The following is a 20,165-nucleotide window of genomic DNA, read 5'->3' as shown; positions in this document are numbered from 1 at the left end:
GGGACCACACCCTGCTCCCTTTCTGGGGGTATGGGATTCAAGGAAACAGAATATTCCGTTTTCTAGCAGGGTGTGTGTGGGATGAGCCGTTGATACCTGGTTGCCCCAACTCTTGCCCTCCCAGGACAGGAAGGGTGATTCGCCCAGGGCAGGGGTTAAGCAACTTACTTTGGCATAAAAGGACACAGGCTGCAGGAGGCCAGAACAGAACATTTTATGGGACAGCTACACAGGATCAGGACTACACCAGCCAGACTCAGCTTCTTTCTCTGTCAGCCCCCTCGCAGCCTCACTTCCCCCTCTGAGGTGTTCATCTGAGGCTTGTTGAGATGGACTAAAAAACCTGCTCCCCCCCACCCCCGGCCAAAGAAAGGTAATGTTCTTCCACCTGCTTTGCTCCATTCCTCCAACAGACTAAACTAAAAATGTCCAGTCTGTTCTAATCCAGATGGGGAACTTGGGGCACAGGGACTCCAGAGCATTGGTTGGGATTTAAAAGGGGTATGTAAATGAGGACAGGGTACCGCACATGCACAAGGTTCCCATAGATTCCACAGGACTTGTCACAGACTGCCAGGGTAGGAGTTGGAGCGTCTGACTCGGCCTTCCTTGGGGGCATCTTTCTTTTCAGTATCTCTTGAACACACTTCTCAACCCCGACCCAACACACACCTGCAAGTCCTGCCTTTAGCTCTGTGCCTGCTGCCTGAGACCCAGGCTCTTAGCCTACCAGGGCTCAGGGAAGAAAATGGGGGAGGGGTAAACTGGGTTCCAGGGTACAATCCAAGCCTAGAAACCTGAACACAGTGGGAAGGACCACGTGTCAGATGGAAGCCACTGCCCAGGATGTGTCTGGCTTGGGCCATGAGTTGGGGGAGTGGTGGGTTGGCAGGTGAAAGGGGAGGGTCAGGGAAAGGGGTCAAGGATCAAGGCCCAGGGCCCCAAAGATGGAGGCTGCCCCTGAGGGCAGAAGCCCTTGCACAGGTCCCAGAGTGTTTCCTGTGCCAGCAGGGCGAAGACCTGGGCCCAGCGACCCCTCTCCTCAGCCTCACTAGCCTCATGGAGCCGGTAGACACAAGACAGGCCTGTGAGGAGCAGATGTTCAAAGTCCCAAGGGCTAAGAGGAGGCCCTTTCCGCAGGTCCTGGAACTGCCGCAGCCGCTGCTTAGCACCCTCCAAGTCACTGGGCACGTGGTGCTGCAGGAGGAGCCTGAGTCGGTGGCCTGGGCGTGTGGATGCCAGCTCCTCGTCCTGGATGTGCAGCTGCCCCATGACATCCAGCTCCAGCCCAGCCCAGAGCAGCTGCAAGGGGAGCCATGTAAGGGGTGGGGGTTGCCCCCTCCCACACGCATCAAGCCTAGCTTGAGACATCCCCCTTCCCAACCCTGAGCTTAGGGACCTCTGGACATTCCCTCCCCCATATCCCAGGCTGGAGAAAAGACCTCGAACATCACTTCCGGGGCCTCTGGCTCCTGCAGGCCACCTCCCACGCTGGTGCTGTCCATGGGCTGCCCTGGGGCAGCAGAAAGGAGTCAGGCCCTGGCAAACTCCACCCTGAACACCCCAGCCTCCCAGAAGTGCCCCTTAGCTGTGTGGTAGGGATGCCTAGAGGTTCTCTGTCTACAAAAGAGCAGGAATGCCATCCCATGTCCCCCTTCCCTTTACACACACATGCATGGTGACATTCACCCTCCCAGGCATAGGTCTTGTGATCCCCAAATCATCATCCCAAACCCAGATACCACCTCGGCAAATGTCCAGGACTCCTCCTTGAACTTCTGCAGTTCCCTTGGCAAAGAACTCCAGACCATTGGGTCACAAGACACTTCACTTCCCACTTCCCCTCCCTGTAATCATCTGGGACGATGTGACCTAAAACAGTGCCAGTGACTCTCCCCAAGGGTTGAGGACCCCTTTAGGAGGAAATTTACTCCTTCCTTGCTCCTCAGTAGTGATCACGCAGAAGGTGGGGAAGCAAGGCGAGGCAAGTTGTCTGCTGCAGCTTCCTTCATCGCACACTCTGGTGTGCTGCCCAGCCCTTAGAATGATGGTCCTGAGCCCAGGGCGGGTCCAGAGGTCCTGCTTTGCGTATCTAGAATAAGGCCACTGCCCACCTCTGTCCACGGCTGGCATTGAGGGCACTTGGGGCTACCTCCCTTCACTTGGACCTTTCTAGTTCCAGGGTTGGGGCCCAGACTATTACCCCTGCTGCATAGGTCAGTCTGGTACCATGCCCACAGTGCCTAGGCCATGCTAGGTTCAGATAGAACTAATTTTAACTGCTATCAGCCGGCAGCATTACTTGGCTCCCATCCACCCCACCCTAAAGCCCCGGTACCTGGATGGTGCTGGGTTGTAGTCACCCCAGGGAGAAGGCAAATGGCTACTATTAGCCAAGCCAGGAACTGCATCGTCCCAGCCATACCCCACCACGTCCTCTGAGTCTTCCTCTCCCCAGCTGCTCTCTGCTTCTGCATCCGCCCGCCACACACCACTGCTCCAACTTTCCACTGCAGGCTGCTCAGGCGTTCCCTACTTTGTGTGTCAGCCTTCAATGCTGAACAGGGAGGGGCTGGCTCTGACTTCCCAGGACCTTTCCATCCCATGGAAATGTGGAATCTTTAGTTGTTGGCAGTAGGAGCCTGGCTCCCTGCTTGTCAAGCCCTCAGCCTGTTCCTGTCCAGATGGGCGGGATGCTTGCTTACTAGAAAAATGGTGCTTGGTAGCCAACAGCTCTAGCTTGGCCCTCCTAAGAGGTACAAAAGAGCCCAGGCAGTAACACTACCTTACTACTTGTCCTCACCCCCAAAACATGCTGCAGCTGAACTCAGGCTCTAACACCCAGTCCAACCCAGCCCAGCCTCCAGGGAGCCCCTCAGCAGCCAAAAGCATCAGCTGCAAAACTTGGTTCTGGAACTGCAGTGGTTCTCCAACTACATGGTGTGCTGGCTGGGTGGTCCCACAGACCAGCAGAGCTGAACACTTCCAGCTCGGGGACTCAGACATCAGCCATACAGACCCTAGAGTCCTGTCACCTAGAAGACAGTTCTGTAGCTTCTAAGTATCTTTTGCGTCAGCCCTGGGACGGCCTTTGCTTGCTTACAACATTCTCAGCTCTGGCTGGAGTCTGGGAAGATTACCTTAGCCCAAGGGTGACGGGCTATTAGCTTGCAGGGAGCAGGATGCAGGGTTCAAGACTCAAAAATGAACTATGGCTCATGGAACCCTGTGGATGCTTGGTGGGTGGGGGTTTCCCTGGTTCCACCCAGACTCGGTCCATCAGCTGCCACCAGACAGTCTGCTGTGACAAGAGGCTTTCTCCTGCAGTTGCTGAGGGCCCTGCAGTTTTTAGGAGATGCCATGCCATACCCACCCTAAGCCCTGTGGACAGTGAGGACTTTCCATTTCAGCTCCAGAAACCCCCTCTCAGAAGTACATCCAGACCTGCAGGTCACCATGTCTGCAACTGTACTACTTAGTCCCATTAAAAGAGGCTCCTGGGTTGGTAGTCTCTTTAAGGAAGAGGGGAAAAATCCCTGCTGAATCTCCCCTCTCCCGAGTCACGCTTCACTTCTACCCACAAGCACACAAGACATGATTAGTCTAAGGATTTTATTTACAGGGATGCTCAGTTATAGATAAAGCGCTTTCTAGTATCCACATGCCTTCCCTGGAGCTACTTGGTTTCAGGTTTCTTGTCTCCGGCTTCAAGCTTGAGACTCTCAGGGGGCTGGCGATAGGCAGGGAAAGCCTCCCATGGGCTGTTCAGGTCAAACTTGCGGAACTCCTGGGCCAACTCCACTGGCTCAGCCACCACCCGCTTCACCTCATCGTCATAGCGTAACTGCAGAAGAGAAAGACAGGCTTAAGCACTGAGGAAGACCTTGTTCAGAGCTACTGAGCCGCTAAGGGGCCTACTTTCCCAAGGGCACGGGTGACTTCACCAACTCCATTACTTCTCTGTCCTTGAGTGCTTTTCCAGCCTCTGTCAGCAAGTCTCCACGCTCATCAGTATTACCGATCAAGTCACAGCCCACCCTTAGTCCAAAATGGGCTGCCATCACTCAGCCAGGCTCCCCTGCTCACCATCCCCACATCATAAGCTCTGAGCTCCTTTTCCAGCACAGCTGACTTTGTTCACCCATCCACTCTCATAAGGAAATGGTAAGCATTGGCCCAGGATTAGGAAGCAAGTCAGTGGCTGAAAAGAGTGAACCTAAACTGCAAGCACTCAAGTTCAGACCATGTGGCTTTGGCATTACCGCTGTCAAGATGCAAGGCAGTAAATTTGGCATTGCTTTTCTTGGTGGGAGGATCAGCCGGATAAGGTAAAGACAAACAGGTGATGGGGTGAAGAGGCAAACCAGATAAGGGAGACAGTGAAAACAAGAAGAGGGAAGTAGCCCTAACCAGAAGTAGCTGGAGAAGCAAATGGGACCATGCACAAAACCCTGAGAAAACAGGCATATTTGGGTACTGAAGAGAAAGGGTGATTGACACTATCTCAACATTTCAAAAAAGTTACTTTGCTACGAAATCACACGTGTATGTATGCAATAGACCATTTTCCTGCTCACGAACACTCTGTAGCACAAGGATGGTAAAGCAAAGCACTGAAATTCTTCAGAAGGCCCTGCAGTCACAGGTTACTGATCCTGCCTTTGACCATTTTCAAGGGCTAACCGTTTAGTGTCTTTCCTGTCAGCTGCCTTCTCAGGGGTCCAGGGCAGGGTAAAATGGTCCTTCGCTTTTCCATCTGGTGGACAAAGTGTGTCCTCAAGGTTGCCCTGGTCATTGAAATGATCACTACGATAATGGCTAATGTCAACTGAGTATTTACAGGACACCAGGCTGTTTAAGCATACATCATTCGGCTCACTATAAATCTTATTAGTTAAGTACTATCGTTCCCATTTTGCAGCTGAGAAAAAAATCATGGAGAAATTAAGTAACAGGCCCCAGATTATAAAAGTGATGCTAGGATTTGAATCCAGAGCCTATGTTCTCCCCGCCCCACGCCTATGCTATTAAACCAACCACAATACACAGATCCTATTTCCTGCCATGCCTAGGATATCCCAGGTTCCCTGCCAGTCTTTCCCTGAGGCTGCTGCCCCCGTTCCAAGGTTCCTCCTACCTCAACGTAGCCAGACAGGGGAAAGTCTTTCCGGAAAGGATGTCCCTCAAAGCCATAGTCTGTCAGGATCCTTCTTAGGTCAGGGTGGTTAGCAAAGAAGACTCCAAACATGTCCCAGATCTAGGAAAAAAGACGCCCTCAGGCAACTAGTCCATCATGGCCAACACAGGGGCGAGGATGCCCTGCATGCAACAGTTTCAACCAGTTCTGCAACTCTGGCCTAGAGGCAGGATCCACCATGTCCAGTAACTTACCTCCCTCTCATACCAGTTAGCAGCCTTATACACAGAAACCGTGGACTCAATGGGTGTCAGCTCATCTGTATAGGTCTTCACACGGATCCGAGAGTTGAAGCGCAGAGAAAGCAGGTTGTAAACAATCTAGGGAGAGCAGAGGGAGCTGGAGGACCAAGATGGACACAGGGTCTGGGTGGGAGTCCCTGAGTGAGAACATCAATGACGAGGATATAAGGTGGGTTAGGGTTCTACCTGTGAACATGTCTTCTGTCCTGAAGCTAACCTCAAGATCCTTCTGTATTTACGACTACTTCCGAAGGCCTAAGCCCTGCTATAGCTCAGCATATCAGCATGCTTGTCTTTGCTCATGCTATTCCCTTTGTCTGGGAGGACTCTGGACCCCCCTCTCCTAGCCCCAATCCTGACTGGGCTACTTCCTGGACTCTTGGTCATCCATGAAGATTCAGCACAAACATTCTCTCTCCCTTCAAAGCCTCCCAGACAGAACTGAGTTCTAGCATCTAACATCCCATGCATTGTGTTACCACAGTCAGATCTTTATGTGTCCTTCTCCCTCACTAGAGTTGGGGGGACTCCTTGAGGGCAGGTATTGGGTATTACTTCTCCCTTGATCCCAAGATCTGGCAAATAGATGATCAGTAAATATCAATAGCTAAACGTACTGAGAACATATCATGTGCTGGCAGTCTACCTCTACTATCTCACTTCACAACCACTCCATGAAGTAGGACAATTTTATGCTTATTTTGCACATAAGAAATCTAAAGCTTAGGGTGGGTTGATAGGTTAAACATCTGACTTTGGCTTGGGTCATGATCTCAGGGTCCTGGGATCAGGCTCCCCACTCAGCAGGGAGTCTGCTTCTCCCTCTCCCTCTGTCCCTACCCGTTTGTGCGTGTACGCTCTCTCTCAAATAAATAAGTAATCTTAAAAAAAAAAGAAAGAAAAAAATAAATCTTAAGCTTAGAAAGATTAAACAGAATGTCTGAAGTCACGTAGCCTATTAGTGGCAGAGCCAGGATTCAAACTTGAGGTTTGCTTGATCTGAGGCCTTAGTTTAACTGCTGTGTTGTACTGTTTGACCTGAACTAAAACTAAGGAGGCCTATGGTTCCCACTGGTAGCCTTCACCCTAAGACGTGTATGTCCCTTTTCTTTACCCACCAAATCTTCTCAAATTTCCTGACTGACCTCAAAACGATTCTGCCGAGTGGGGATGTCCACGGCTGTCAAGTCAGCCAAGGATTTGAACTGTGCATTGGTGTGATCCCTGAGGAAAGTCAGCACTGGGATGACTCCATCAGGATGGATACAGATCTCCAACTCATTGAAGCAAGACACCTGCAGACACGGAAAGGGAGAAAAGAAGGAACAAAGAGCTACTGAGAGAACAGCTAACTTCAGCTGGAGTCTCCTGGTTTAAGACAGAGAAAGAAGTCCAAGTGGGATAGAAGAGACTGGTTTCTCTGACACCAGGCTGCCTACTCCTACATGCCCTGAGAACATGTTCTTTCTTGACCCATGACCAAACAACAGTTGTGAATATTACCTGAACTTGTTGGACATACTTGGGCAGGATTTCAGCCACATACTCTCCAAAAGCTGAGAGCTGCTTGTGGGCCACATCATCCCGTGGTCTGACAGTGGCTGGAAGGAGAAGGCATATTTAACAAAGGAATGGAGAAGGCAGCAGCCACACCTGCATTCAGTCTCTTGGGCTCGCAAGGGGTGTTGTCTCCTGGCAGGGCTCCCTGCAGAACCTTGAAGAAGGTGAGGGTGGAGGGTTCCTCCTCCAGGAAAACTTAGGAAAAATGTCACCTACAGAGTCCACAAAGACTCTCCTTATTACTGCAATTGCGGTTATTTGCCTCTTCTCAAAGCTATTCCCTGGTTCTTCCTTCACAACGCCTGCATTTCTGCTAAAGCAGCATACATTTCAACTCTTTTACCAGACCAGGGACTCTTTAAGGGTGGGAACCAGAACTTTTGCTTCTCTGTACCTCCTTAGGCACCTGGCTCACAGCAGTTTCTCAAGCTAAGAACTTCAGGGCTGAAGAGCCCTCAAAGATTATCTAGTTGAAACCTTTTTGGGGGGGGGCGCCTAGGTGGTTCAGTTCGTTAAGTGTCTGCCTTTGGCTCAGGTCATGATCCCAGGGTTCTGGGATCAAGCCCCATGTCAGTCTCCCTGCTCAGCGGGGAACCTGCTTCTCCCTCTCCTCCCGCTCATGCTCTCTCTCTCTCTCTCTCTCTCTATCCGTGTTATCTCTCTCTCAAATAAATAAAACCTTAAACAAACAAAACCTTTTTTCCCCCCACTGATGAGGAAACTGAGGTCCAAAAGGAGAAAAAGCCAGGTCTCCTGACTCTCAATCCACTTACGTTGATTGTAATATATCTCCCTACACCCATTCATGCATCCCTCAATCACTGAGTACCCACACATCACAGGTTGCACACACCACGGCTAAGTGTTCTCTGCCTTTGGCAGCAGGCAAGCCTGCTGTGTCACTCACTAGTTCTGTGACTGTGGGCAAGTTACTTCTCTGAATTGTTTCCTAATCTATAGTAAGAGGATCACAATGCTATCTACCTCCTAAGATTGTTCTGAAGACTAAAAAAATCATTCACTATATCACTTAACAAGCTGCCTAGCACACAAGCAGCACTCAATATGAACTATCTTAACAGGCCTCTATGACTCAAGCATTGTTTCCCGCTCTCAAAGAGCTGACAGTTTAATCAGAGAGAAAAGGAATCATGGAAACGGACGAGAGGTAATCCATAACAGGGAGACATAAGGATACACAGAGAGCCCGATTCTGCTCGCAGAATGAGGCCCACTGCAGTCAGGTCTCCACAAGCCGAGATTTGCCAGAGGACACGGGGAAGGGCATCCCAGGCAAGGGCAAAGACCTGACGAAAAGAATGAAGGGTCCCCCGCCTGTAGTCCCGACAAAGGCGCGCACGCACATACTCACGGCGCGTATCGGCTGCGGCGCTTTCCCTCCTCACCGGCAGCAACGGCACCGAGGGTCGCCCGACCCCTGCACCGGAAGATAAAAAAAGACACAAGCGCAAGGTGAGGCTTGATGGGCTCTCTGCACTAAGCGCGCCTCCGCTCCCGCCCCGGGCCTCAGCCAGCTGCCTCCGGCTTACCCCTGGCCAGCGTCATGGACCCCACGAGCCCCCGCCACCAACCCCTAGCCGCCGCCGCCGCCGCCATGTTTCGGGATGCAACCAGGCACCCAAGGCGGGACCCACAGGACACGGACCCCCAAGGGCACGGACCGGAAGCGGAAGTGTGCGTCTGATTTTTCTTCCGGGCGGACGCGGGGCCGAAAGCAGTGGTTCCGGATTCTGGGCTTCGGAATGAAAGGAGGGCAGGCAGGCGAAAAACCGAGGCAAGGAGGTGGGGAAACCGCGAGGTGAACGTAGCCATAGTTTGGTGTAGCAGAGGCTGGAGAGAAGGCGAGGACCCTAGGGAACCGGACGGGTGAGAGGAGGGTAAGGGGCGGGGGTTCTGGGTTCCACATTCCACTCCCCTCCCCCGCTCCCAGAGCTAAGCTTTTGATCAGGGCCGGCGGGCGCCGGGAGGGGGCGTGGAGAGGAGCCGGGGGCAGGGTGTTGGGGGGAGGGGGAGAGAAGGGAGAGAGAAGGGTCGCCTAGCGACCGTTTCCTAGGCGACTCCGGGTGGAGCAGGGACACAGCTCCAGGCGATGGGCCTACTTATGCCCCGGGCTGGGGACGGCTGGGCTTCGTCTCGCGTTCTGGGACGGAGTCTTGGGAGTCGTTAGGGCGAACCGGGAAGTGTAGGGGAGAAGTAGAAAAGACAAAATGTGGGGCTAACAGATGTCCCAGGCCAAGCCTTATTTTGGAAGGTCTGAACTCCATGCGCGGGGGAAGAGGGACTTTGGCCACAAGAACGCGGGGGTCTATTTTGTCGGGTTCTGCTGCCCAGAGCCTCACTAGTTTTATGCCCAGTAGACATTTGGTTAGCAAGGCTTTTTGCCAGGCTTAAGATCATAGGCTTCCTCCAGTGCCTTGCTTTCACGTATTGGTCTAAATACCAAGCCTCTTGTTACATCATGGAAAGGTATATTTTTTTTCTTAGGGAAACACCGAGAGTAGGAAATTTCATTGATTTCATTAGGGTAGGAGTGCCACTGCGGGAGAATGAACTCAGCTTTGGTTTTAGGAGCGCTTCCGGGATGTCATTAGGACTAAGGCCAATCTCTGCTCACTTTGCTATCACTTTTACCTTCTCCCTCCCTGAATTGAACAGTTGGATTCATAGACTGTGGATTCCCCACTATTCAGGGTGGTGTTGCTTTGCAGACAGGTGGCAGAGAGAGAAGTTGGCTACCATGGAATCACCAGAGGAGCCCGGGGCATCCATGGATGAGAACTACTTTGTGAACTACACTTTCAAAGATAGGTCACACTCCGGCCGTGTGGCTCAGGGCATCATGAAACTGTGTCTGGAGGAAGAGCTCTTTGCTGATGTCACCATTTCGGTGGAAGGCCGGGAGTTTCAGCTCCACCGGCTGGTCCTCTCAGCTCAGAGCTGCTTTTTCCGGTCCATGTTCACTTCCAACCTGAAGGAGGCTCACAACCGAGTGATTGTACTGCAGGATGTCAGCGAATCTGTTTTCCAGCTCCTGGTTGATTACATCTACCACGGGACCGTGAAACTTCGAGCTGAAGAGCTGCAGGAAATTTATGAGGTGTCAGACATGTATCAGCTGACATCTCTCTTTGAGGAATGTTCTCGGTTTTTGGCCCGCACAGTGCAGGTGGGGGACTGCCTTCAGGTAATGTGGCTGGCAGATAGGCACAGTGATCCTGAGCTCTACACTGCTGCCAAACACTGTGCCAAGGCCCACCTGGCCCAGCTGCAGAGCACAGATGAATTTCTCCACCTGCCCCACCATCTACTCACTGATATCATTTCGGGTAAGTTGAGGGAGAGGGGCACATCATACTCAACTACTTAGGTATGATTAGTGGCGGTTCTAATTCAGGAGAAAGGAATCTTCAGGCTTCCTGGTATTAATTTACATTATTATTCCTGGTAGGGATTTAAATCCTTTTTGAGAGATTGAGGTGAGATTTAGCTGCTGTCATAGGCAGTCCCTTCCAGAGGAAGAACCCTGGAAAATAAAAGCAGTACTTTGCGACTTATAGTTAACCCTTGAACAACGTGGGGATGAAGAGTGACGTCCACATAGTCAAAATCCATGTATATTTTTGACTCTCCCAAAACTTCACAAATACCCTGCTATTGACCAGAAGCATTATCAATAATGTAAGAAATCCATTAACATGTATATTCTATGTTGAATGTATTATATACTGTGTTCTTTAAACTACAGAAAAGAAAATGTTATTAGGAAAATCATAAGGAAAAGAAAATACATTCACAATACTGTACTATATTTATTGAAAAAAACCCGCATATAAGTGCACCCACACATTTTAAACCCATCAACTATATACAAGTATTGAATCAAAAAAAAAAAAAAAAAGCAGTGCTCACCCCCAAAAGGTAGTGAGGAGCTGTTTTGTGTATTAATGTTCTCATCTGTCTTGCACTTTGCCTGTACCTGTGGGACTGGTTACCTAAGTAAATTGATGATGAGTCAAGATATTTACCTAACAAACATTTTAAGTGATGGGCCAACTTTAGGTAACAATCCTGACCCTTGGGGGCGCCTGGTCTGCTCAGTCGGTGAGCCTTGTTTTCTTAGATTCAGCTCAGGTTCTGGTCTTGGTGTTGTGGGATCAAGCCCCATGTGGGGCTCCGCACTCAGCAGAGTGTGCTTGAGATTTTCTCTCCCTCTTCCTCCTCCCCCCACTCGTGCATTTGCGTGCGCACGCCCGCTCTCTCTTTCAAATAAATAAATCTTTTCTTTTTTTTTTTTAGATTTTATTTATTTATTTTAGAGAGAATGCATGCACGAGGCTTCAAGTGGGAAGGGGCAGAGGGGGAGGGAGTTTCAGCTGAAGCAGACTCTGCACTGAGCAGAGAGAGCCCCATGTAGGGCTCGATCCCATGACCACGAGATGATGACCTGAGCGAAAAGCAAGTGTCAGATGCTCAACCAAATGAGCCACCCAGGCGCCCAGTAAATAAATCTTTAAAAAACAAACAGAAAAAACAATCCTGACCCTGCCAGTGAGGTATGCAATTTAGGTTAATTTCTTACACACACACACACACACACACACACACACACACACACACATACACACACACACACACACACACGATGGTAGTCTAAAAAGTGATTCATATCTTTAAAGGTACTGGCTCTAAATTTCTCTTTTAGATTGTTGGATTGCCATTGACCATGTCTTTCCTCTGACTGTCACAGATGGCGTTCCATGTTCCCAGAACCCAACAGAAGCAATAGAAGCCTGGATCAATTTCAATAAAGAAGAAAGGGAGGTTTTTGCAGAGTCACTCAGAACTAGCTTGAAGGTAAGGCAGATTTCTCTTTAGCGTTGGGACACCATAGTATCTATGCATTCCAGCTGTTGATCTGGCCTCTTTGATAGCTGGTGAATGAGTCATCTCTGACTCAAAGTTAAGAACTGGGGAGGAGGATGTGTGCATGAGCCCAGAAACCACTAGCCTCTGAGCTCCACAAAGTTCCTTGAGAGAACTACTTTCACCATTGCATTAATCCTAAGCACCTTTTTTCTAAAGCACCTTTTTTTCTAAAGCACCAGTTCGGGATGAGAGCAACAGATTCTCTGCCCCAGCTTAATGTCTGAAAGAAAGTGATTGAAGGACAGTCAGGATGGCACACAGTAACTCGAGGGAGGTAGGTTAGAGCAGGATGCAAGTGTGTGGTCCAGAACCTTAAGGGTAGGTGTCTCAGCTGAGCCTTAGCCTAGAACTGATAGATGTCATCTATGATTTTAATTTTGCCAATAGGAGATCGGGGAGAATGTGCACATTTACCTGATCGGGAAAGAGTCANCTCGTACCCACTCGTTGGCTGTGTCCTTACACTGTGCAGAAGATGACTCCATCAGTGTAAGTGGCCAAAACAGCTTGTGCCACCAGATCACTGCAGCCTGTAAGCATGGTGGAGACTTATACGTGGTGGGAGGGTCCATCCCACGGCGCATGTGGAAGTGCAACAATGCCACCGTGGACTGGGAATGGTGTGCACCTTTGCCCCGGGACCGGCTCCAGCACACCCTGGTGTCTGTGCCCGGGAAAGATGCTATATATTCACTGGGTGGCAAGACACTGCAGGATACCCTCTCCAATGCAGTTATCTATTATCGGGTAGGTGATAACGTCTGGACAGAGACAACCCAGCTAGAGGTGGCTGTGTCAGGGGCCGCTGGTGCCAACCTTAACGGGATCATCTATTTACTTGGGGGGGAGGAGAATGACCTGGACTTCTTTACCAAACCTTCCCGACTCATCCAGTGCTTTGACACAGAGACAGACAAATGCCATGTGAAGCCCTACGTTCTGCCCTTCGCAGGTCGCATGCACGCAGCTGTGCATAAGGATCTGGTGTTCATCGTGGCTGAAGGGGACTCCCTGGTGTGCTACAATCCCCTGCTAGACAGCTTTACCCGGCTTTGCCTTCCTGAGGCCTGGAGCTCTGCCCCATCCCTCTGGAAGATCGCCAGCTGTAACGGGAGCATCTATGTTTTTCGGGACCGATATAAAAAGGGGGATGCCAACACCTACAAGCTTGACCCTGCCACTTCAGCTGTAACTGTCACCAGAGGCATTAAGGTGCTACTTACTAATTTGCAGTTTGTGTTGGCCTAAGGCTGTGGGGGGAGAGCAGCTGACTTTTGCCCTTCCGTTTCCAGCACCTACCCATCCAAATTCGAAGTCTCTGGGGCCCCCATCAGAGGGGGCACATGTTGGAAAGGGCAGCACTACAGTCCTTCCTGCACCCATAGGGGTGTTCCATTGGGGCTTTTTAGACTGCTTCTGCTCATCTGGCTGCTCCAAGAGTAGGCCAGCCTGTCCTCTGCTGTCACCTGGGAACCCTGTGCCTCACTGCAGACGGCCCGAGTAAGCCATCTCTCAGACCGTAGGCACATCCTCCTTTCATCCCCTCATCGGTGTTAAGTGGAAGCACCTCTGGTCCCAGGACAGAAGGAAAGATGCCCCCACCTTCCTTTTTTCTATAACCTGCAAAGTGGCTAGTTGGTAATCTTCCCTCAAAGAAATAGGTGTTAAGAGTTTTCCTTCAGGCTTTGGTTGGGAGAATGGTCTAAGCTGAAGGTGTCCTTCACCAGCAAGCGCCGACTCTTGAATTCAGGACACCACGTCTCGTGTTTTCTCACTTCTCTGTCAGGAAATGAACACTTTGGGTTTTTTTGTTTGGTTGGTTGGTTTTTGTTTTTTGTTTTTCTTTTTTCCCTCAGGATACATGCTATTTATTTATCTATTTTAAATTTTTCTTTAGACTATATTGTTTCAGGGGTACAGGTCTGTGATTTATCAGTCTTACACAACACACAGTGCTCACTACAACACATACCCTCCCCAGTGTCCATCACCGGCCACCCTATCCCCCCACCCCCCTCCCCTCCAGCAGCCCTCAGTTTGTTTCCTAAGATTAAGAGTCTCTTATGGTTTGTCTCCCTCTCTGCTTTTGTCGTTTCATTTTTTTCTCTCTTCCCCTTTGATCCCCTGCTTTCTTAAATTCCACATATCCGTGAGATCATATGATAATTGTCTTTTTCCGATTGACTTATTTTGCTTAGCATAATACCCTCTAGTTCCATCTACGTGGTTGCAAATGGCAAGATTTCATTTTCTGATGGCTGTGTAATATTCCATTGTGCATCTATATGTGTGTGTATGTATACATATACATACATATACATACACACACACACACACACACACACACCATTTTCTTTACCTATTCATCTGTCGATGGACACCTGGGCTCTTTCCATAGTTTGGCTATTGTGGACGTTGGTGCTATAAACATTGGGGTGCAGATGCCCCTTTGGATCACTACATTTGTATCTTTGGGGTAAATACCCAGCAAACACTTTGTTTTTGGGGGGGGGTTGTTTTGTTTTTAAGATTTTATTTATTAGAGAGAGAGAGAATGAGTGGGGGGAGGGGCAGAGGGAGAAGAAGATTCGCCAAGGAGCAGGGAGCCCGATGCAGGACTCGATCCCAGGACTTTGGGATCATGACCTGAGCCAAAGGCAGACGCTTAACTGACCGAGCCACCCAGGAGCCCAACCCTTTGGTTTTATTTTTGGCTTACTCCAAGGACTAAGCCAGAAAGAAATAGAAAGTATTACTTCTGATTAATAGCAGAAACTTTTTTCAAATTTAAATATATAAGGTCTTTACTCTTTTAAAAGCCCTAAGGTAAGCCAAGAGATAGGAACTGTTCATACAAATAAAAGTTTTGGAAGGGATGTGTGTGTCTGTTTTGAATTCGAAAGGAGTGACTTGCTAAGGTAAATGGCTTATATACCAGCCACAATACTGACTGGATCCTGAACTTCCTTTTCTACATACAGGATCACTGCTCCAAAGGGGGAGGAGAGCCCCATGGGGCCAGTGAATTGGGAGTCTCACAGTGGCAAAGAGTCTGAGCTGAGATTTCTCCTCTCTTTTCCCAGTGTTAAATGTTTTTGAGTCGTGCTAAATATCATTAGGCACAGCGTTACATACACAATAGACTTCTTTGACCCAATTCGAGAAAACAAGGACCCTCATCCCATATCCCAGTGATATGAAGCCACATGAATTGAAGCCAGTGAATTGAAGCCACACTAAATCTCTCTAGGCATACAACAGTGTTACTTCAGGAAAGTAAAACAAGACAAAGGGAGCAAAATTATCCATTACTTAGCACATTGCTGCTCTGTCAAGTCTGGGCTTAAACCCCCTTGGTCCTGTTAAAACTATTTGATTCGGTAGCAAGCAAGGTTGTCTTGAGTTCTTTCTAATCTGTGTATTTCACGTCTGTGATGTGTGACCAGTCTTATCCTTTGCTGCCCCTGCAGTAATCTCCTTGTGGAACTCTTTGAGAACTTCCAACTGGCCAGATCTGATGTGGATGTGTGACCGGATCTTGGTGATGGCTCTTACAGCCTCCTCTGGACTCCAGTTGTACACCTGAAGTACAGGATTGGGAAATCAGAGAAAGAAAGGAGCAGGTGTTAAGGTGTCCTTGACCTAATAACAGGTGCTAATGGACTCTCAGAATTTCATTATTTTAAAAACTTCATCTGGCCGGGGGGGTGGGTGTTAAAAAACATGCCCCATATATTATAAACGGTGGGGGGAGGGGTACTATAACCCCCTCAGTCAACCAGTCCCACAATACTTTGCAGTAGGCTGAGGGGACATCAGTCTTTCTACCTAATTCTTGCTCTGCCAAACCCTGGAAAAAGAAGGTTGAACATGCAAAGCTGAGATCCTAATTCAAGCTTGCATAGGCCTATTAGATGTCCTCTGGGATCTGGGCTGTTGGTTATAAGTTTCCTGGAGAGAATATATGGTAGATGTTTTTATTCAGCTTGTCACCAGGGCACGGAAAACACTTTTTAGATTTAAGTAGGAGGGTTATCTTTGTGTTCTAAGGATACCTATTGGTTTAGAACTCAACAAAACCACGAAACTACAGATTGCAAGCCCAGCTGGGTCAATTCTCATTAAGTCCAAAATATCCTCCTGAGAACCCAGTTCCAGTAAATGGAGTCCTAATGATCAAAGCTTTAATACTGTTAAATCACATACCAGTCCACAGTAACTCAAAGCCAGGCCTGTTATCTCTACATTTCCTTTTTTCTTAAACTAACCACATAACTTAGTAAATGCTCTACAGGGGCCAGACAGGTAACAAAGATGAGTCAGGTTGGGAGCTGTGTAACAGGAAGTAATGGACTAGAGAGTATTTGCTTATAAATAGTTTTAAAAGCCTCACACCTGCCAATCATAAAGTAATAGACAAAATTCCATTGGATCCTCTGTTTCTAGAAATTAATGTTCTGAACTTTGATCTGAAATACTTCAAGAAATCTTGAGTCCTACAGAGCAGTAAGTGCCCAGCATTGTTATCTACGGTACTAGGTTTTCTGACATACTATTTATAAAAAATGCTTTTATTTTAGCCTTTTACTGGTGTTAGCATCCTTTGCAACTTCATTTTTTGAGTGCCTGTTGTAGGTAGTCAGTGCTTGACATACTTTCCATTCAAGCTTCATGACACATTTAGTTTGAGGATCAGAGAGGGAAAGCCACTTTGCCTAAGGTCACACAGCTGTTAGGTGGCAAAGCCAGAGGTCAGCCTATCTGCAAACTTCAGGTGCTTTCCACCTCCCAACAGCCTGAAATTGGAGACATGGCTCCTTCCAGGAAGGCCTTCCAGTAGACCAACCATGCTACTGAAGTTCTAGAAATAGGCTGTAAATAGACCAGTCCAGAAAGACCTTTCCTACCTGAATCAGATATGCTGCCACCATGGTGGCACTTCTGGAGCGCCCAGCCTTACAATGCACATAGACACACTGGCCCAGCGCCTGGTACTTGAGAGCAAACTGGACTCCTTTCTGGAGGTTAGCCAAGGTTGGGACTCCAGTCATGTCTACTGTACTGAGCCGCAGCTGCTCGACTCCTGCTTTCCTCCATTCCTGCAACCAGGTCCGGCAGCGTAAAAAAGAAAATGAAAAAAGCCTGACGTGAGTGGTAGGACTACAGGCTCCCAAGAGACAGCAAAACAACAAAGAAGCTTAGGGTTTACTACAATGTGAGTATACTGTTTACTATTTTCTAAACAAGAAACTTCTTACAGAGATGTCTTTTAAATGGCTGACCTGCATGGTTGGTCTTTCATCAAACAACAGCTGTGCTACTGAGTTAGAATCATGTTCAAGATTTAAAATGTTCTTAAAGTACCCTTTGGGTATTTGAATCTTTAGCTGCAAAATTAGCTGTATAAAATTGATCTACAAAAGTTGTGTAACTTTTTGCATAATCTTGGCACCCATGCAGTGACCCAGCTGCAGGGCTGGGCTACTATATTTTGCAAGAGCTTTCTATTTCTCTGTCTATAAGTCTCTTTGCCCCTTTTTTTTTTTTGAGAGAGCACATGGTACAAAATAGAGTTACCATTTTAAAATTAAAACAACACACCTACCTTTGTTAATACATTATCACTTCAGAAGAAGAAAAGAATAAGCAATAGAAGAAATAAGGCCTCTGGCATATCAAGCAATTTTTTTTTTTTCCTTAAGAGTCCAGATAAGGTGGTACCTGGCTGGCTCAGTTGGTAGAGCATGCGACTTTTGATCTGGTTGTAAATTCAAGTCCCACCTTGGGTATAGATTACTTAAAAAGTAAAATCTTAAAAAAAAAAAAAAAAAAAAAAAAAAGACTCCAAATAGGCTCCAGCTAATGAGTGAAGGTGTTTCGCTGGAACCAAAGACTTCATGACTGAGTGAAGGTCAGTATTTTATACTGCTCATGAAACTAACAAAACCCCAGCAGTTTTGCAACGTGGAGCTTTGCATCAATTATGCCACAAATACCTAGGGAGTTTGCTAAATATTCAGATTCCTGGACCCCACCCTAAAGTTCCTAAGTCAGAATTTCTGGGGGGTGGTACCTAGGAATTGCTATTTTAACAAGACTGCCAGATAATATTTATGCTTATTAAAATGGGACAGCCACTGCCGTGGAGATTTTTCTCTAGGCTAGTTGGGTAATATAGCTGCATCGTACACGTGTCAATACCTCAGACCCAGAGATCGTGCACTTTTTGTGACTCTTTATTGCACAGGACTGACCACACTAGGGAACATTTAACATTTTGGCTAATAATTCCGGAGGCCTTGTAGCAAAGTACTCCGGGAAATCCAAGGAACTGTTATCCGTTTCTTAAAAACGTATGTATGTCATCACGAATGAATACATTTTAAATGTAAGTCCATTTCTAAGGTTACAAAAAAACCTACTCGTTGAAATAATAGCCTCTTCATCAGGTTATATCAGTACAGTAACGAAGAAAAATGAGTGTGTCGTGCTAATAGATGTCAACACAATAAAGACAGGGCGACATCATTATTTATTTGACATGGGGAGAGGAAGGAGAGAGACAATCTTAATCAGGCTCCACACCCAAAAGGGAGCCAGAGGTGGGGCTGATCTCAAGACCTGAGTCCCATGCTTAACTGACTTAGCCACCCAGGCGTTGCAGGGCGACATCTTTATATGAAGATAGTGCAATGTCTAATAACCGTTGCGGAGAGTTCCACAAACAAGCACTGAAACTTAATGAAAATTATGTTTGAGGTCTGAACTCTGTTATGACAATACTTTGGAGTTCCCCTTTATCGCTAACATATGAATAAAAATTCCCTCAAATCAATACCAAATGAAGCCTATGCAATTTTTCAAGGGGTTGTTTTATGATAAATTACTCCTGGAGACTGCGGGGTGGCCTTTCTTCTTAGAGTTTATAGGGTCTTCGTCTTGAATGCCTGAGGGAATGCTTGACAGTGCTCAGTGTTGCATGAATGAAATCAGCAAGCCATAGAAAAATTGCCTTTCGATTCGGTTACTGACTTAAGTTACGGAAATTAAGAATACATTTGTGCACAAAGAAGTAGACTTTGTCAATTCTTTAAAATGCCTTTCACCTCGGTTTCTCTTTCACAATTAGTTTCTACCTACAGCTACAGCCATTTAAGCTTAGAGGGCGGAACTGAAGAGGCAAAAAAGCCTGGGGCACGTGTCTCTGGGGCACGGTCACCTGCGGCTCCCTCTCCCCCAACCAATCCCCCAAGGCTGTCCCAGGCCCAGCCAGGGTGCCGAGGGGGCTGGCGGGCGCCCCTGCCCTTGTCCCTGACCCATGCCCCGCTCCCAGTCCGTCGTCACCTTTGCGGAGTTACACAGGAACCGCGTCTCATATTCCTCGTTCATGGTGATCACCCCGCGCACGTTCTCGTCCTCTACCAGCTGCCGAGGCAAAACGGGGCTCAGAAAGGGCCAACGAGGCGCGGGCGGCTCTCGCCGGCTCCCAGTCCCGCCGCGGACCGGCCTCCCGCCCGGCTCCCCCGCCACGGCTCACCCTGCGCGTCATGCCCCGCAGCGGCAGCGCACCCAGCAGCACCGTGGGGTCGATGCGGTGGTACCAGTCGCGGTGCGCCCGGCCCGGCACTTTCCCGCGGAACACGGTGTACAGCAGCGTCGGGTAGAAGAGCACCCGGGCCAGGCCGGCCTCCAGCAACGCGCCGGCCGCCATCCCGCCCCACCCGGCCTGGCGCAGCCGCGACCTGCCCACGCCCAGGCTCGAGGTCGGCGGCCGCGAGAGCCCCGAGGGCGACGGGGACGAGGGCTGCGAGTCTTCCGCCGCCTCGAATGAAGGCGACGCGGTCGGCGCGGGCCCCTGGGGCGCCGAGACGTCTGGCCCGGCGTCCGGGCGCTCGGCGGGAGAGCCCCGGGCCCCTGGGCCCCGCTGCATGGCTCGGGAGGAGGGGCCGCCGGCCTGGGGGAGGGACCAGGGATTCCCCGGCCGGCAAGTGGGACCCGGCGGTGGGAGGGCGCGTCCGCGGCCCGAGGCCTGCGACTCTGCGGCGTGTGAAACCGGGACGCCTGCCCGTGGCCGGCGGCCTCCCTCCCGAGGGAGGAGGCTGGGACCCCAGGTGAGGGGGGCCTCTGACCCTGCGAGTGGAACCGGGCCCCGGGCCGGGCCGAGGAAGGGCGGCCCTGGCCGCTCTTCCCAGTCCCCGGCCGGAGGGTGGGGGGCTGCG

At 49.4% G+C, this 20,165-nt stretch overlaps 4 protein-coding genes across 9 annotated transcripts in view; 1 reads left to right on the top strand and 3 right to left on the bottom strand.

Moving 5' to 3' along the window:
* FAM180B (family with sequence similarity 180 member B) overlaps positions 1–2,590 on the bottom strand; it is a 3,788-nt gene extending 1,198 nt beyond the window's left edge. Inside the window, exons 1-3 of one of the 3 annotated variants that reach the window (XM_008701084.2) lie at positions 2,339–2,562; positions 1,443–1,513; positions 199–1,302 (exon numbers count right to left, since the gene is read on the bottom strand). In XM_008701084.2, the coding sequence (XP_008699306.2) occupies positions 907–1,302; positions 1,443–1,513; positions 2,339–2,477 (606 nt within the window). In that variant the 5' untranslated portion in view covers positions 2,478–2,562 and the 3' untranslated portion in view covers positions 199–906. Of the gene's footprint in view, positions 1–198; positions 1,303–1,442; positions 1,514–2,338 lie in introns of those variants that run through there. The other 2 variants (XM_040639096.1, XM_040639095.1) reach the window with 2 other exon arrangements.
* Positions 2,591–3,598: 1,008 nt separating this feature from the next.
* On the bottom strand, positions 3,599–8,698 carry NDUFS3 (NADH:ubiquinone oxidoreductase core subunit S3). Its single transcript, XM_040639093.1, has 7 exons — positions 8,550–8,698; positions 8,372–8,437; positions 6,943–7,040; positions 6,585–6,734; positions 5,392–5,517; positions 5,138–5,257; positions 3,599–3,844 (listed from the first exon to the last, which is right to left on the bottom strand). The coding sequence occupies exons 1-7, from the start codon at positions 8,614–8,616 to the stop codon at positions 3,677–3,679; spliced, it is 795 nt and encodes a 264-aa protein (XP_040495027.1). The 5' UTR covers positions 8,617–8,698; the 3' UTR covers positions 3,599–3,676.
* A 63-nt stretch (positions 8,699–8,761) lies between these two features.
* On the top strand, positions 8,762–13,839 carry KBTBD4 (kelch repeat and BTB domain containing 4). 3 transcript variants are annotated; one of them, XM_008700972.2, is made up of 4 exons: positions 8,762–8,886; positions 9,729–10,346; positions 11,768–11,874; positions 12,334–13,839. In XM_008700972.2, the coding sequence occupies exons 2-4, from the start codon at positions 9,758–9,760 to the stop codon at positions 13,192–13,194; spliced, it is 1,557 nt and encodes a 518-aa protein (XP_008699194.2). In that variant the 5' UTR covers positions 8,762–8,886; positions 9,729–9,757; the 3' UTR covers positions 13,195–13,839. The 3 variants fall into 3 exon arrangements, with proteins under 3 accessions (XP_008699194.2, XP_008699198.2, XP_008699193.2); XM_008700976.2 differs by having other exon boundaries at positions 8,769–8,897; XM_008700971.2 differs by lacking the exon at positions 8,762–8,886 and having other exon boundaries at positions 9,506–10,346.
* A 1,352-nt stretch (positions 13,840–15,191) lies between these two features.
* On the bottom strand, positions 15,192–19,885 carry PTPMT1 (protein tyrosine phosphatase mitochondrial 1). Of its 2 annotated transcripts, XM_040639090.1 has the most exons (4): positions 19,484–19,875; positions 19,291–19,371; positions 16,854–17,045; positions 15,192–15,528 (listed from the first exon to the last, which is right to left on the bottom strand). In XM_040639090.1, the coding sequence occupies exons 1-4, from the start codon at positions 19,655–19,657 to the stop codon at positions 15,370–15,372; spliced, it is 606 nt and encodes a 201-aa protein (XP_040495024.1). In that variant the 5' UTR covers positions 19,658–19,875; the 3' UTR covers positions 15,192–15,369. The 2 variants fall into 2 exon arrangements, with proteins under 2 accessions (XP_040495024.1, XP_040495025.1); XM_040639091.1 differs by lacking the exon at positions 16,854–17,045 and having other exon boundaries at positions 19,484–19,885.
* Between the last annotated feature and the right edge of the window lie 280 nt (positions 19,886–20,165).

The sequence above is a fragment of the Ursus maritimus genome, unplaced genomic scaffold (assembly GCF_017311325.1).
Source record: "Ursus maritimus isolate PB19 unplaced genomic scaffold, ASM1731132v1 scaffold_23, whole genome shotgun sequence".
In the NCBI taxonomy this organism is placed as follows: domain Eukaryota; kingdom Metazoa; phylum Chordata; class Mammalia; order Carnivora; family Ursidae; genus Ursus; species Ursus maritimus.
Note: the sequence above shows the minus strand (reverse complement) of the source record. Positions and strands in the feature narration are given on the sequence as shown.